This window comes from Equus asinus, chromosome 16 (genome assembly GCF_041296235.1).
Source record: "Equus asinus isolate D_3611 breed Donkey chromosome 16, EquAss-T2T_v2, whole genome shotgun sequence".
Lineage (NCBI taxonomy): Eukaryota > Metazoa > Chordata > Mammalia > Perissodactyla > Equidae > Equus > Equus asinus.
Window position 1 is genome coordinate 5,625,349 of NC_091805.1, and position 18,070 is coordinate 5,643,418.

Sequence of the window (18,070 nt, forward strand, 5' to 3'; positions counted from 1 at the left end):
CGGCCTAGGCACCACTTCCTCTAAGAAGCATCTCTTATGTGCTCCCACAGCACTGTTTACTTTCCTTACACAAGCACGTAGGAAAGTGTATGCGCAGGGTCTATGTACGACTAACTTACTGCCGTACCTCTAGTGCCTTGACAGAGTCCACAGCACAGAGTGAATGTTCAATAAATATTTGTAGAACGAACTAATAAATATGATAGATGCCATCTGTCATTTCTTTAGCTTCATTCAAAATTATTTAATTTAAATCTCGATAGCAATATATTAATTTTTTAAATTTTAGTATATTCAGTTTCTAAAAATGATTCACCTGTCATCATTACACAGTTATTATTGATTTATTAAATCTTGCTTTATCTACAAGATGTTCCCAAATATAGTTTTATAAAGACAAATCCATGCTAAAAGTATTTTATTTGATTAAAAAATAATATATATAATTTAAATAATGTGTGTTTAGGTTTCAACAAAAATGATTATAGACTTTATGCTTTTTAATAACTGTTAACAACTGTCATGTTTGTACAAAAGACCCTATAGGGTGTGGCAATAAGATAATAAGGCTAATTCTTAAACATACATAACAAAATACAGTTTAAACAAACAAATTAGTTTTGACCACTTTAAAAATACACTAAATATTTGTTCCAAAGATACTGTCATTACACAAAAGTTTTTTGGGATTACCAGTTGAGAATCATGTCTTAAAAGAACCAATTCATAAACCGCAAGAGAAAATAAGTCTCACTACTCTATAATTATCTCTTTTTAATAAGAAAACATACCATCACTCAGCTTGATGATTCACCTAATTTGTCTTAAGATGATTTCTGGCAGTGCAGTAGTTAACCAAGTTGTCTGGGTTTGCGTTCTGGCTGTTTCACTTACTAGTTGTGTAACTTTGGGCAAATTATTTATCCTTCCTGTGCTTCAGTTTCCTTATCAACATGAAGGGGAAAATAGTGTCTAACTCATGGAATTGTTGTGTTAATACAGGTAAGATGCTCACAATAGTGCCTGGTACATAGCAAGTCGTATTTAAGTATTTGCTATTATTAGTACTAACAGTATTTTAAGGAACCTCAAAATTATTTTGCACATGTGCAGGCTCATTGGATTACGTATATATTTCCAAATATGACTACTTTAAGGAGACGACTACAAATTTGGGTAGATGAGTTTGGTATACGTTAAAGTAAATCAACTACATATTATCTTCTAGTTCACTTCTCAATCTCCCATATGGATTCAGAGAATGCCATGTCCCAATGACATCTCCCAAAATAAAAATGGTGATGTTTTTATATGAAAGGAGAAAAACATTATTTTGTAACTATTTGCATTTCCTCCTTTTGGAAACATGAACTTGTTTTAGAGGCATTTTAAAACTAGGGGTTATGTCCATTTAAATCCCTTGCCTAATATCTGAGAAAAAAAAACTTCATTAATAATTGACAATTGCCCTTAAGTGCTAGAGATGGAATTGTTGAAATTCTTGATAACTCACCGAATTTATTTTATTCCAGGCAAGGCTGCTCACATTAAGGCCTTTGGTTAAGTCACAGGAGAAGGACCAAAGTCGTTCCAAATTGGCTGGTATTGTTGACTGTTCTGTACTTATTTCTATTTCTTCTTCCTCTTCCTTCTTAACCTCTTCCTCTACCTCTTCAACTTTTTTACCTTGTAAAAATTCTTTAGGCTCTTCAGGTTCTGGTTCTAAAATTAAGTTAAATAAAAAGATTATTTTCTGCTATACCTACAGGGGTCTGCCAAAGTCTCTAAACAGCATCTCTGTCTACCACAGACACTTCAAGCACCATGGGATCTGCTGGGTCATATGGCCCAAGTGACAGGGCACCTTGAACAGCCTCCTGGACCTGTTGGAGAATCCTCTGTTGTTCTGGGCCCCACTCAAACTTTTCAGGTCACTTAGTAAATGGGCCAGAGTAGCACATCCAAATGAGGACTATGCTCCTTCCAAAATGCAAGGAGGTCAACTAGGCATTGTGCCTCTTTTCTGATCGTAAGAAGAACCAGATGCAACAACTTATCCTTCACCTTAGAAGGTATATCTTGACATACCCCACACCACTAGACCCTTGGAAATTTTACTGAGATTGGAAGCCCCCTGAAATTTCATCAGATTTATTTCTCACCCTCTGACATGCAAATGTCTTGCCAATAATTCTATCTCTTGTTCATAGGTCCAATCAGCATAATGTCACCCATGTAATGGACCAATGTGATATCTCGTTGAAGGGGAAAGTTCCCTGAAGACTAAATTATGACATAAAACTGAAGAGTTGACAGACCCCTGAAGCAGGACAGTGAAGGTGTATTGCTGGCCTGGTCATTCGAAAGCAAATGGCTTCTGGTGGTTTTACCAACAGGAAGTGAAAAAGAAAACATTTGCCATGTCGATAGCTACACACCAGATACCAGGGGATGTGTTAATTTGCTCAGGCAACAAAAGCCCATCTGAAACAGCAACTGCAATTGGAGCCACCACCTCGTTAAGTTTATGATAATCCACTGTCACTCTCCAAGATCTACGTATTTTCTATGCAAGCCAAATGGGTGAGCTGAGTGGCGGATGTGGTGGGAATCAACATTCCTGCATCTTTCAAGTCCTTGATGGCAGTGTTGATCTCTGAAATCCCTCCAGAAATGGGGTATTGCTTTGGTTTACGTTTTTCGTAGGCAGAGGCAGCTCTAGTGGCTTCCACTTAGCCACTTCCTACCATAATAGCCCTCACTCCACAGGCCAAGGATCAAATGTAGGGATTCTGTCAATTGGTAAATATTTTTATTTCAAATATACATTCTGGAATGGGGGAAAGAACCACAGGCTTGGTTGGGTGACCCACTGGACCCACTCTGAGATGGACCTGAGCTAAAACTCCATTGATCACCTGACTTCTTAATAGTAAGTGCTTACTCTGACTAGAGGACCACAGTGACGGTTCAGGTCTCTTGGAGTTAGTGTCAGTTCAGAGCCAGTGTCCAATAAACACTGAAATTTCTGATTATTTCCTTTTCCTCAATGCACAGTCACCCCAGGCTATAGGTCCCTTTGGGTAAGGCTAGGAGAAATATTAACAGTACATATTTTTGGCAGTGTAGTGGGATACCTTCTTAAAGGGAATCGGCTCTCCCCTTAATTCAAGGAGTTCTGGGTATACAAACTGGCTCAAGTCTTGAGGGGCTATGACTTTGTTTTGCTCTTTCAAGTTAGACCTCTGTTCACTTGACCCAGAACTCTTCTGCTAATACAGATGAAGTAAGAATTGAGGAGGAGACTGTCTGTTATGGACTGACTTGTGTCTCCCCAAAATTCATACACTGAAGCCCTAACTTCTAGTACCACAGAAGGTGTTTGGAAACACAGGCTTTAAAGAGGCAATTAAGTTAAAATAAGGCAGTTAGTGTGGGTCTTAATCCAACACAACTGGTATCCTTATAAGAAGAGGGAATTTAGACACACTGAGAGACACAAGGGATGCACAAGCACAGAGAAAAGACTCTGCAAAGAGGCAGCAAGAGGGTGGCCATCTGCAAGCCAAGAAGAGAGGGTGCAGAGGAAATCGACCCTGCTGGCACCTTGATCTCAGACTTCCTGCCTCCAAAACCGTGAGAAAGTAAATTTCTGTTGTCTAAGCCGCCCAGTTTGTGGTATTTTGTTATGGCAGCCCTAGCAAACTAATACAACACCTACCTGTTTCTCCTCTAGGGACATCAGGATCAACTAGCCAATGCCACGGGTCTCTGCGTGTCAGATTATTTTAATTACTGCTTTATCTGCATGGTAACCATGCCAACCTTTTCTTTGGTGATTAAGCGCTGCCACTTAGCCTCTGTCACCCCAGGATCCAATTATCCTTATTGTATTTAAGGAACCCAGCACAGTGGCAGCAGTTCCCACTGTAATTTCTGACCTACAGAGAAGAGTGACCACGGAGCTCTTCAAGGATGTCGGGGCTCCCTATCACAAATTTATTTCTCATAATTGCAGTGAAAGGAGTGTTATCTGGACCTGTGGAGTGGGTGAGCAGGTCACCGCGGTAAATCCACCCTAACATTCCAATGTCCCTGAGCCTCTAGATACCTTTCTCTATAGTACGCCAACGCAGTTCTGACATTTCAACCTCATTTAGTGAAGGCCTCATTTGGTCCATTATCAGCCAACCAAAAAAACAAACAATTAGAGCCCTAATTAATCCCTTGAGCTACAACACTGAATCCAGAATCTCTGCTTAGTGGACCCATATCAATACATTTGGTGTGACCTGACTTTATATTCCTTTCATCATTATCCTACACTCTTAGTACCCATTCTCACATATAGTCCCCCAGATTTCTGCCTGTGAAAATTGGAAAAATCAGCAGTCAATTCTCAAGAAGTCATAACAATGCAAAATGTGTATGTACCTAACAACTTCAAAATACGTGAAACAAAAAACTATAGATCTGAAAGGAGAAATAACAAATCCAAAACTACAGCTGGAGATTTCAACGCTCCCCTCACAATAACTGATAGAACAAGTGTAGGAAGCAAATCAGTAAGGATACAGATGACTTGAACATCGTTATCAACCAACTTGACCTAATTGTCATTTCCAGAACATTCCATCCCCAAACACCAGAGTCCATATTCTTCTCAAGTGCCACAGCACATTCTTTAAGATAGACCACATTATGGACCATAAAGCAACCTTAACAAATCTAAAAGAATATAAATCATACAAAGTATACTCTCAGACCACAATGGCATTAAATTAGAAATTAGTAACAGAAAGATAGCTAGAAAATCCAAAAATTTGGATGTTAAACAACACATTTATAAATAACATAGGTCAATGAAGAAGTTTCAAAAGAATTTTTTAAAATATTTTTAATGACATGGAAATATAGCATCAAATTTTATGAGATTCAGCTAAAGCAGTGCTTAGAAGGCATATATTAGAAAAGAAAGTTAGATATATATCTGACAGATGATCTACCCACTCCACTCCTAGGAACTGACCCAAGGGAAATGAAGGTGAAAGTCCACATAGAGACTTGTGCATGAATGTTCAAGCCAACTTTATTTGTAATGGATCCAAACTGGAAACAAGTATCAATCCACAGGGGAAAGAATAAACACACTGTGGGATAGTGAAACAATGGAACACCAGGCAGTAATAAAAAGAATGAACCACTGACACATCCAACAGCATGAGTGAATCTGAAAATAATTTTGCTGAGTGAAAAGAAGCCAGATAAAAAAGAATCATGTATGATTACATTTATATAAAATTCTCAAAAATACAAACTAATCTATATAGGCATATAAAGCAAATCAGTGGTTTCTTAAGGATGGGGGAGGGGCAAGGAGGAATGGGAAGGAAAGATTATAAAGGACATGAAGAAACATTTGAGGTGATGAATACATTCATTATAATTATATATAATTGTATATATTCATTGATTGTGGTGATATGTCAAAGCTTATTAACTTGTACATTTTAAATATGTGTAGTTTATTGTATGTCACTTATACCTCAATAAAGGCATTAAAAAATAAGTGGTCTATCACTCTTTAATGAATCTAAGATAATATAAATACCATAGCATTTTTTAATTGTGAGAAAATTTACATTCATCGATATGCATAGATTTTAGCTGTACAGTTTGATGAGTTTTGATAAATATACACATCGATGTAACCAACACCTCAAGCATGATAGAGGACAAATCCATCAACCGAAAAAGTTCCCCATGCCGCTTTCCAGGCAAGCCCAACCCACCATAGGCAGGCACTGGTGTGATTTCTATCACCTCAGAGTAGTTGTGTCTGTGATAGTATATCATATACATGGGATGGTCGGTATATATTCTTTTGTATCTGGCTTCTTTCACTCCACGCTGTTTTTGAGATCCATCAAGGTTATTACGTATGTAAGTAGTTTGTTCCTTTTTATTGTTGAGTAGTGCTCCATCATTTGTCTGTGCATTGACCTGTTGATGGACACCTGGGCTGTTTCCAGTTTGGGGCGATTATGAATAAAGGCTGCTGTGAGCGTTCTTATACAAGTGTTTTTTGTGGACATATGTTTTCTGTCTCTTGGGTAAATATCCACAAACAGGATTCTTGAGTCATTGGATGGATCTATGTTTAACATTTTGAGAAACTTCCCAGTAGTCTTTAGTCAGATATACGTATTGCAAACATATTCTTCTAGTCTGTTGCTTGCATTTTTTTTCTCTTAATAGTGTTAGTCAAAGAGCAGACATCTGCAATATCACAGAAGTCTTATTGATTTTTTTCTTTTATGTCTTGGGATTTTTGCATATTAAGTGATCTTATGCTAAGATCACAAACATTTTCTCTTTTTCTTCTTCTAGAACTTTATAGTTTTAATTTTTACATTTAAACCTATGGTCCATTCTGAGTTAGTTTACACATATGATACGAGGTGGAGGTTGAGGTTCTTTTTTTTTCAATATCCAGTTGTTTCAGCATCATTTATTAAAAAGACAAGTCTTTCTCTATTGAATCACCCTGGTGTGTTTGTCAAAAATCAATTGGCCACACTGGTCTGTGTTTATTTCTGGATCTGCTATTCTGTTTCAGTCATCTGTACATCTATCCTTAGACAAGTACCTCACTGCCCTGATTACCGTAGCTTTAGCACAGTCACTTGCCATTAGATAGGGTAAGTCCTTCAACTTCATTCTTCTACTTCAAAATTGACTTGGTTATTCTAGGTGCTTTGCTTTGCCATATAAAATTTAGAATCATCTTGTCAATTTAGTTATCTTTAAAGGAATTTAAAATGGTGGGAAATGTCTCTTACTTTTATGCACATTTTCCCGTTCTGGCACTCTTCATTCCTTTCTGCAGGCCCAAGTTTCTGTTATTATTTTTCGTCAGCCTGAAGAACGTCCTTGAACATTTCTTGCAAAGCTGGCTTGCTGGCAGCAAATTCTCCCAGCTTTTGTTTGTCTGATGTGTTTTTATCTCACCTTGATCTTTGAAGGATATTTTCACTAGGCGTAGAATTTTTTAGTGTAGTAAAATGTCATTGCATTGTCTTCTGGCTTTTGATGAGAGATAAGGCATTATTAGCTTTCTTTCCTGAATATAATGTCTTCTTTTCTGGTAACTTTTAGGGTTTTTTGATATATTACTTATCACATGCCTCAACATGATTTTCATTGTGTTTCTCTCTCTTGGGTTTCATTGAATATCTTGTAATTGTTGGTTTAAAGCTTTTCCAACGTTGGGAAATTTTCACTATTCTTTCTTCACATATTTTTCTCCTCCTCCTCTCTTTGCCACTGCTGTGATTCCAACCACATGTATGTTAAATCACACGGTCTTGTGACACGGGTCAGTGAGGCGCTACTTTTTGAGCCCTATTTCTCTCTGTACTTCAGTTGGAATGCTCCTATTGCTTTGTCTTCAAGTTCACTGATCTTCTGCAGTTTTTAGTATTCTGCTAAGCCCATCCAGTGAATTTTTCATCTCAAGTATTATACTTTTCAGCTTTAGAAGTACCATTTGGTTCTGTATGTAGCTTTCATTATTTTCCTCATTATAACCTTATTGTCCTTTAAGTCCTTACGTATACTTTGATAGATTTTTCTTTAGTACACTTTATTTTTTAGAGCAGTTTTAGGTCCATAGCAAAGTGCAGAGAGTTCCCATATACTCAAACACAGGTAGCCTCTCCCAGAATCAACATCCTGCACCAGTGGTACATTTGTTTCAATCAATGAACTTACATTGACAAATCGTTATCATGCAAAGTCATAGTTTACATTAGGGCTCATTCTTGGTGTTGTACAATCTACGGGTTTGGACAAATGTACCACGACATGTACCCACAGTTACAGCATCAAACAGAATAGTTTCACTGCTCTAAAAATCTTATGTGCCTATTCATCCCTCCCAACTCTCTAAGCCCTGGAAATCACTGATGTTTCTGCTGTCTGCATACTTTTTCCTCTTCCAGAACATCATACAGGTGGAATCATACAGTATGTAGCCTTTTCAGATTGACTCTTTTCACTTAGTAATATACATTTAAGTTTTCCCCTTGTCTGTTCATGGCTTGATAACATTTCTTTTTAGTGCTGAATAATATTCCATTGTCTGAATATACCACAATTTATTTATCCATTCGCCTACTGAAGGACATCTTGGCTGCTTCCAAGTTTTGGTAATTATCAATAAAGCTGCTATAAACATCCATGTGCAGGCTTTTGTGTGGACATAAGCACTCAACTCCTTTGAGTAAACACCAAGGAGTGCAATTTTGAACCACATGGTAACAGTATGTTTAGTTTTGTAAGAAACTGCCAAACCTTCTTTTCTTTATCTCTGTGTGTTCCCCAATACCAGGTGTTGTCATTTTTTTTTTTAAGATATGCTTTTTGGTGAGGAAGATTGGCCCTGAGCTAACATCTGTTGCCAATCTTCCTCTTTTTTTCTTTTTTCTCCCCAGAGCCCCAGCACATAGTTGTATATCCTAGTTGTAAGTCCTTCTATTTCTTCTGTGTGGGACGCCACCACAGCACAGCTTGATGAGTGGTGTGTAGGTCCATGCTCAGGATCCAAACCTGCGAACCCTGGGCCGCCAAAGTGGAGCACTCGAACTTAATCACTATGCCGCTGGGCCAGTCCCCAAAACTTTACTCCAAAGTGGCTGAACCCTTGTGCTCGCCCACCAGCACTGAATGAGAGTTCTTGTCACTCCACATCTTTGCCAGCATTTGGTGGTGTCAGTGTTTTGGATTTGGGCCATTTTAACAGATGTGTAGTAGTATCTCATTCTTGTCCCAATTTGCAATTTCCTAACGACATATGATGTTAAGCATCTTTTTATATGCTTATTTGCCATCTGTATATCACTTTTGTGAGATGTCTGTTAAGTTTTTTTGCCCATTTTTTAATTGTGCTGTTTGTTTTCTTAGTGTTGAGTTTTAAGATATGTGTATATTTTCCATGAGTCCTTTATCAGATATGTCTTTTGCAAATCTTTTCTCCAGTCTGTGACTTGACTTCTCATTCTCTTGAGAATGTCCTTCACATGGGAGAAGTTTTAAATTTTAATAAAGTCCAGCTTATCAATTATTTCTGTCAATGGATCATGCCTTGGTGTTATATCTAAAAAGTCATCAACATACCCAAGGTGATCTAGACTTTTTCCTGTGTTGTCTTCTAAGAGTTTTATAGTTTTGCATTTTACGTTGAGGTCTATGATCCATTTTGAGTTAATTTTTGTGAAGGGTGTAAGGTCTGTGTCTAGGTTCTTTAGTTTATATGTAAATGTCTAATTGTTCCAGTACCATTTGTTGAAAAGACTATCTTTTCTCCATTGTATTGCCTTTCCTCTTTTCTCAAAGATCAACTGACTATATTTATGTGGATCTATTTCTGGGTGGGCTCTCTGTTCTATTCCATTGATGGATGTGTCTACTCTTTCCCCAGTACTACAGTGTGTTGACTACTGGAGCCTTATAGCACCTCTCGCAGTCAGGTAGCGTCAGTCCTCTGGCTTTGTTCTTCTGTGTTGTGTTGGCTATACTGGGTATAATAGCTTTTTAAAAGTCCTTGTCTGCTTTTCCACCATCTCGGCCACCTTTTAATCTGTTTCTATTGACTCATTTTTCTCATAGTTATGGCTCACATTTTCCTGCTTCTTCATGTGGCTGGTAATTTTTTATTGGATGCTGTATATTGTAAACGTCTAGATTGTGTTTTCTTCCTTTATACAGTGATGAAGTTTGTTTTGGCAAGCAGTTAACTTACTTTCAGAGTAGCTTGATTTTTTGAGGCTTTCTCTAAAGGGTTGTTTGGTGGAGGTGGGGGTCTAAACTAGTATTTACTCTAGGGTTAGTCTAGCCCTTCTGTTAAGGTATAGCCCTCTGGATGTCTACTGAGCACACTAGCTGTGCGCAAGGTCTCTCCCTCTGGCCAGTCAAAACTCAAACATCTCCCAGTCCTGTGTGAACTCTAAGAATTGTTCATCTTATAGCTCCCTGGTGGTTGTTCTTTGCTTACTTTCTGGATTTTAGCCTAACATGCACAGCTTATGTTTCAGCCAAAGGCTCAATGGTATATTTATGCAGGTTTTTTCTCTGCATAGCTCCCTCCTATCTGATTCTCTAGCCCACAAATTCCACTCACCTTAGGCTCTCTGAACTCTTATCTACGTGTCATCAAATAAGCAAAACCACCACACTCTGCTATAGTTCAGCTCCTCACCCTGTAGTCTCATAATTATCTACATCATAACTAAAAGCAGAACCACTACTTCATCTTATGAAAATGATCAATGACGGGTTCCAAACTGCCATAGTAGGCTTCCAGTCATTATGGATCAACTGTATTAGACTTGCCCTCCTACCATAAATAAATATAAAACTGGATTAGAAGTAACTGTTTTCAGGCATTGAACAATAGGCATTGCACAGCTGTCAACCCCATGTCCACCCTCACTTCCAGCCTGGGGAAAATTTCCTGATCACAGTGCAGCGAAGTGAGTAGCCCGAGTAAAATGCATCAGTCTAGCTGAGTTGAGGAGGCAAAGACAAGAGTTCAAAAAGCAGAGATTGTTAGACGGAGCAAAACAATCAAGACCAAACTATACATTGTTTACAACAGACACATTTTAAATATGAAGACAAAAATGCTATAAGTAAAATGAAGGAAAAATATATACCACGCAAATAATAAGGATAAGGAAGCTGGTGTGGCTATATTAATATTACAGAAGTTAGACTTCAAGACAAAGTGTATTACCAGAATAAATAAGAGCGTTTCCTAATGATGAAAGAGCAAATAATGACTTTAAAAAAGGGTAGCCTCCAGAAGACAGGACAATTTTGAGTTTGGACAAACCTGATAACAAAGCTTTCAAATATATAGAGCAAAATTAATAAACCTAAACTAAAATATAAACAAATCCATAATCATTATTAAAGATTTTAACAATACTCTCTCATTAATTGATAGAACAGGTCAATAAAAACTCTATAAGATAAAAGATTTGAAAAATATCATCAACTAATTTGACATAATTAATATTTAAAGAACGCCATACCAATAACTGCAGAATACACACTCTTCTTGAGTATGGAACATTCACATATGCTGGGCTATAAAACAAATCTCAATAAATTTCAAAGGATAGAAATCATACAGAACACGTTCTCTGACTACCATATCAGTGTTAAATGAGGATTCAATGAGAAACTATAGCTAAAAATTGCTAAAAACTTGGAAATTAAACAACACAATTCTAACTAACCTAGAGGTCAAAGAAAAACCCACCTGGGAAACTAAAAGTTATTTTGAACTGAATAATAATAAAAACACAAGATATCAAAATATATGGGATGCAGCTAACATAGTACTCACAAAGAAACTTAGAGTATTAAATACCTATCTTAGACAAGAAAAAAGACGTTAAGTCAATGATCCAACAGTCTATCTTGAGAAGGTAGAAAGAGTAATTAAACACAATAGAGAAGAAAAACATGAACACAAAAGTGAAAATAATTGAAGTTCTTTAAAAACAGACAAAAAATTGAGAAAATTAAGAAAGCCAGACACTGTTTTTTGAAAGGATTAATACAATTGACAAACGCCCAACTAGACTAATAAAAAAGTCACAAATGACCAATATTAAAAATGAAACAGGAGATATCACTATAAATCCTACAGATATTAAAAGGTCGAATTTAAGGAGAGGATACTATGAACAATTTTATGCAAACAATTTCAACAACGGAGACAAAATAGGTAAATTCCTCACAAATTACCAAAACTAATGTAGGTAGAAACAGAATATCTGAATAACCTTCTACCTGTCAAAGAAATTAAATTTGCAATTTGAAAACTTCTTATAAAGAAAATTCAGTCTCAGATGGTTTCCACAGATAAATTATATCAAACAATTAAAGAAGACATAACACACAAAGGTTTTTGGAAAACAGAAAATGAGAGAAGACTTCCAAAACTCATTTTATAAGTCCATCATAACATCATCAAGGAGTTTACAGGAAAAGAAAATTACAGAAAACTATGCTTCATGAACACAGTTGCAAAAATTCTTAGAGTATTATAAAATTTAATTCATCAATATATAAAAAGGATAATATATCATAACTGAGTGAGGTTTAACCACAGGAATTCAGTTTGTTTTAACATTTTAAAATCAAGCTATGTAATTTGCCACATTAGCAGATTAAAGGAAAAAATTTATATGATTATTTTAATAAATGTAGAAAAAGTTTTGGACAAAATTCAAGACCCCTTTATCGTTAAAAATGTCTAGCAAAATATAAAAAGAGGGAAATTTTCTTAAACCAATAAAGGCATCTATAAAAAAACATACCTAATATTATAACAATGAAATATTGAATGCTTTCACCCTAAGTTCAGGAACAAGACAAAGATATCTGCAACCTTGGGGCAGGCCAAGATTTCTTAGAGAGGACATGGAAAGCATTAACCACCAAAGAAAAAACTGATAGATAAGACTTCATCAAAATTAAAAACTTCTGCTCAACAAAAGACAAATATATTAGCAAGCCATAGACTTAGAGAAAATAGTTGCAATACATGTATCTTTTAAAGAGCTTGTATCCAGAATATATAAAAACAACCTCCTAAAACTCGATTTTAAAAAATGATAACTCAATTTTAAAACAGGCAAAGGACTTGACCAAACATTACACAAAAGAAGATAAACAAATGACCAAAAAAAGCACATGAATAAGTACTCAACATAATTTGTCTTCAGGACAACATAAAAAAGATCGCCAACATCAATATTATCAAGAATGTGGAGCAACTGGTAGTCTTATACATTGTTTATGGAATTGTAGGGTGGTACAAGTACTTTGGAAAGATATTTGGCAGTTTCTAAAAAAGTTAAACATACATCTACCCAATGACCCAATAATTCCATTTCTAGGTATTTACCCAAGAGAAATTAAAACATATGTCCACAAAAAGACATACAAAAATGATCATAGCAGCTTTATTCATAATGGCCCCAAAATGAAAACAGTCTAGGTGTCCATGATTGTGTGAATGAATATACAAATCACTATGGTATACTCACAAAACAGAACGACACTCAGAAAAAAACCCAAACCACTTATATACATATCAACCTAGATGAATCTCAAAAACATTACTAAGTAAAAGAAGCCAAATACAAAAGAATCCTTACTATATGAACCTACTTACATGATATGCCAAAACAGTTCATCAATGGTGAGAAAAATCAGGTTAATGCCTGTCTAAGGGGCGTAAAGTTTAACTGGAAAATAGCACAAGGCTACTTTTGGGGTTGATGGATATATTCTCTATCTTGATTAGGGTATTAGTTACATGGGGTCATACATTTTCAAAATGTATCAAAGTATACAGTTAAAACATATGTATTTCATTGTATGTGAATTTTACCTCATTAAAAAATTTCCCATGGTATATCTATTTTTTAGATACATTTAAAGAAGTGACCAACCAACAGTTTTGTTTTTAAAGTGTCATAATTTACAGTACTTTGTAAATTTCAATCTTATAACTCTTTAAACACAGGTTGAAAAGTTAATAGAAATGATAAAAATTTTTAAATATTGACCTACTATGAGAGAAGGAACACAATTGTTCAATACTCTTGGAGGTATGTAAGCAAAAAGGTTTACAAACGTTTGTCATGCGCTATTTTGTAACCTTAGTTTTTTGATGTAGGCATATAGAAGATCAATTTTGACTTGCAGGATCAAGAAAGACTTCATGAAGGAGTTTATCTAATCCACACTTGAAAGCTGGCCATGCAATAGGCAAAGATGGGATGGGAACAGGGTGGACTGTCAAGCATATTCTGACTAAGGTACTAAGGCTGGAAAGCTTAGGTTTTGTCTGGGCCTTATCAGGTAAGTCTAATGTGGCCATTTGTAGGGTCTCTGAAGCAATAAAATGAGATAAAGTGGTCTGTGGCCAGATTGAATGTATCTTTGAATGATTCACTCTGAACTTCGTAATTACTCTAGGCAAAGGGTTTTTTGCAGTTAAATGCCATGCTCAAACCTGTGTTTAGGATACTTCAGTATGCCAGGATGGCAGTGTGGACAGAGAACTGGAAGGAGATCAAAAGACCCAGGTTGAATGTCTACCTTTGTCACAGGCTATGTAACCTTAGACAGTTTCTATAGCTGTTGTTCAAAAATTGAAAGGTTGAATTAGATAATTCCTAAAATCCTTTGAAATATTCTGTGAACATATGAGATGGGATTTGCAGCAATGAGAACAGGAAGAATGCTCCTGCCATAAAATTAGAGAGAGGCAAGAAAAGCCAGAACCTGGAAAGTGTCGAAGGCAATGAAAAGGGAGTTTGAATATGAGAATAATTCAGTGCAGGGCCAAGGGAGAAGGAAGAGCTGTAGATGCATATGAATTCCTGACTGTAAGGGACTGCCTCTCTCTGTGGGCTCCTGGTCTGGACTCTGCTGCCAGTCGCATGTTTGGTCCTGAAAGCTGCATGAACACGTCTTTTGATAAGTGATAATCCAGTCTGGAGATTATGTTTAGAAATAATTAATAACATCATTCAATTTTTCAAGTTATTTGAGTCTGTTTAAATGTGACTATTTCTTTAAATACCTTTTAAAACAGGAAGCTGACGATAAGCTGCCAGTTTGGGCTGAAATATATTTTCCATTAGAACTCGTTCCATAAAAAATAGGTCCTGGTGAAACTTGTCAGATTTCAGGATTGCCTCTGAGCGGTCTTCTTCATCATCATGAATTCTAGCTAGAATCACGTTTTCTATGTCCATTAGCGAACTAGCCTCACTATCTGTAAAATACAAACGATGCAATGATAAACAGTCCAAATAATATTAGATGATTCATACATTCTAAATGTCTTAAATATGACATGTTGTCATTGCTATTTGTTTCCCTCCAGTATTCAACAACTTCAATAGACATTTATTGAGTATCTTTCATGTACCAAGCACATGCAAGATATACATATATTACCTCATTTTGGAATTCTCAACCACTCAAAAAGGTACTGTTTTTCACAAGATAAGCAACAATAACCTCATGAGGTAATTTGTAGCTCTATACATTTTTATTCAAATTGAAATAAGATTATCAGTCTTCAGATAAAGGTCTGATTTGATTATTGCTTCATAAGAATGCTACACTACTGTGTTAATTTTTTCCTGATGCTATAACAAATTACCAAAAACTTAGTGAATCAAAACCACACAAATTTATTATCTTAGAGTTCTGTAGGGTAGAGCTCTGACACAGGTCTCACTAGGCTGAAACCAGGAAGTTAGTAGAGTTTTCTTCTTTTCTGGAGGCTCTAGAGGAGAATTCATTTCCTTGTATTTTCCAGTTTCTAGAGGCCACTCACACCCCTTCCTCCATCTTCAAAGACAGCAACACTGTATTCCTCTGACCTTCTTCCATCGTCACATCTCTCTCTGACCATAGATGGGAGGGTCCTCTACTTTTAAGTACCCATGTGATTGCACTGGGCCCACCCACATAATTCAGGATAATCTCCTCTTTTGAAGATCCTTAATGTAATCACATGTAGAAAGTCTCATTGCCATGTAAGGTAAAATATTCATAAGTTCTATATGTGTGCATATTTTTGGAACTATCCACCTGCCTACCACACCACTTAGTAAACTCCTATTTTAAAAACCAAATGAAGGGGAGTCCTGCTTCTGTGAAGATGGCATAGACACACTTTTCACTATTTCTCTTGCTAAATACAATTAAAAGCCTTGGACATTATATATAAAACAAATACTGGGAAACCTTTAAAAGTCTTTGGGAGAAGAAGGCAGAGCAACTAGAGTCCTCAGGACCCAAGGAACAACAGTGGTGAGTTCCCTGGGTTTTCTTATTGCCAGATATATTCCAGACATGGAGCTGAAGAAGCTAGCAACCTGGAAACACAAATGGGTGTTGGCCAAAAGAAGCTTCAACAGAAGCCTCCGTTCTCTAGACAAAAGACTAGGAAAAGGACAGCCTTGTGAGAAAGAAAACTTTTAGATTACAACCACTCTACTCCAGACAAAAATCACAGAAAAAATACTCATGCCACAAAGGCCAAGCAGGAAGCCTCAACTTCCACCCTTGCCAGGCTGTAACAAGACATCCCAACCTCCCAGCCTCCAGCAGATGTGGTCTCAGGGAAGGCTTAGTAGGGGGCCAGGACTATTATCTCTACAAACACAATGACTATGCTGCTCCTCCTGCAGTATCAGTAGAGATCAGTTGGAGAACATGGAATTCCACACCCACCTGGCAGTAACAAGTTACTCTTCCTTCTCCCCACTAAATAACCAGAACTGGACTGGTAGACACTGAGAACTTACATCTGCTCAACAGTAATGTCGCCGACTCCCACTCCATGGGGTCAAGGGAGGCCTGTTGCAGAGTGGTAATGAGGAATTTCCACCCCTCCCAACCACGGAAGTATCAGTGGAAGCCAGAGCTCCCTACCTGTCCATGCCCAGCAGTAACTTCCCTGAATGTCATTGGAGGCAAAGTAGAGAACATGGACTTCTACTCCAACTCCACTTTCCCATTCCAGAATAGTGTCAAGCAAACCTTGCTAAAAAAGGAAGATTTAAAGAAGATCCAGACTGTCATAACATAATGCCCCAAATTTCCAGGTTTCAATTAAAGGTCATTCATCATACCAAGAATCAAGAAAATCTCAACTTGAATGAAAAAAAAGAGAATCAATAGACACCAACACTGAGATGACAGAGATGTTTGAATTATCTGACAGTCTAAAGCAGCCATCATGAAAATGTTTCAACAAGTATTTTTTAACACACTTGAAACAAATGCAATAAAAGAAAGCATCATAAAAGAAATAAAAAGTCTTAGCAAATCAATAGAAGAACCAAATAGAAACTTTAGAAGTAAAAAATATAATAATCAAAATTATAAAATTCAATAGATGGGCTCAAGAGCAGAATGGAAGGAAAAGAAGAAAGAATCAGTGAAGTTGAAAAGAGAATAGAAATTACCCAATCTGAAAAATTGAAAGAAAAATGACCAGAGCCTCAGTGACCTGTGGGACTATAACAAAAGAACTAATATTCATGTCATCGGCATCCCAGAAGGAGGGGAGAAAGAGGATGGGACTGAAAAAGTACTTGAAAAAATAATAGCTGAAATTACCAAAATTTTGGCAAAGAAGAATAACATACAGATTCAAGAAACTGAATGAATTACAAGGAGGATAAACCCAAAGAAATCCACACCAAGACACAACATACTCAAACTTCTGAAAACTGAAGACAAAGAAAAGAATCTAGAAAGCAGTGAGAGAAAAATGACACCTACAGCAAATTTCTCATCAGAAAACATGGAGGCAAGAAGAAATTGGCACATATTTTCTGAGTGCTGAAAGAAAATAACTTTCAACCCAGAATTTTATGCCCACTGAAAATATCCTATAGGAATAAAGGAGAAATTAAGGTATTCTCAGATGAAGGAATACTAAGAGAATTTATTGCCAGCAGATCTCCCCTAAGAATGGCTAAAGGAACTTTTATAAGCAGAAAGGAAATGCTAAAAAGAAGGAATTTTGGAACATCAGAAAGGAAAACAGAACAATGGGTAAAAATATGGGTAAATACAATACACTTTCCTTCTTCTCTTGAGTTTTCTTAATTGTGTTCAGTGGTTGGCAGAAAGATTATAAAACGGTCTGCATTAGTTCTAAATGGATAAATATTCCCTTGAAATATTTAGAGAAAATATTTAAGGCAAACTATTATAAATAGGGGAGGGTAAAAGGACATAAAGGAAGGTAAGGTTTTTATACTTAACTTGAACTGGTAAAATGTCAAAACCAGTGGATTTCAATCGGTTATGTATGTATAGTGCAATATGTACAGCAGCCACTAAAAAGGCTACACAAAGAGAGACACTCAAAAACACTTTAAATTAAAATGGAATTATAAAAAGATTGTTTGAGTTACCAGAAGGAAAAAAATAAAAGAGAAACAAAACCAGA

At 36.5% G+C, this 18,070-nt stretch overlaps 1 protein-coding gene across 3 annotated transcripts in view; it reads right to left on the bottom strand.

The window, feature by feature from the left end:
* The window catches only part of DNAI4 (dynein axonemal intermediate chain 4), an 89,326-nt gene that overhangs the window by 15,836 nt on the left and 55,420 nt on the right, over positions 1-18,070 (bottom strand). For all 3 annotated transcript variants that reach the window (XM_014853029.3, XM_070486515.1, XM_070486514.1), the window contains exons 8-9: positions 14,672-14,866; positions 1,514-1,722 (exon numbers count right to left, since the gene is read on the bottom strand). In XM_014853029.3, coding sequence (XP_014708515.3) covers positions 1,514-1,722; positions 14,672-14,866 — 404 coding nt within the window. The remainder of the gene's footprint in view (positions 1-1,513; positions 1,723-14,671; positions 14,867-18,070) is intronic.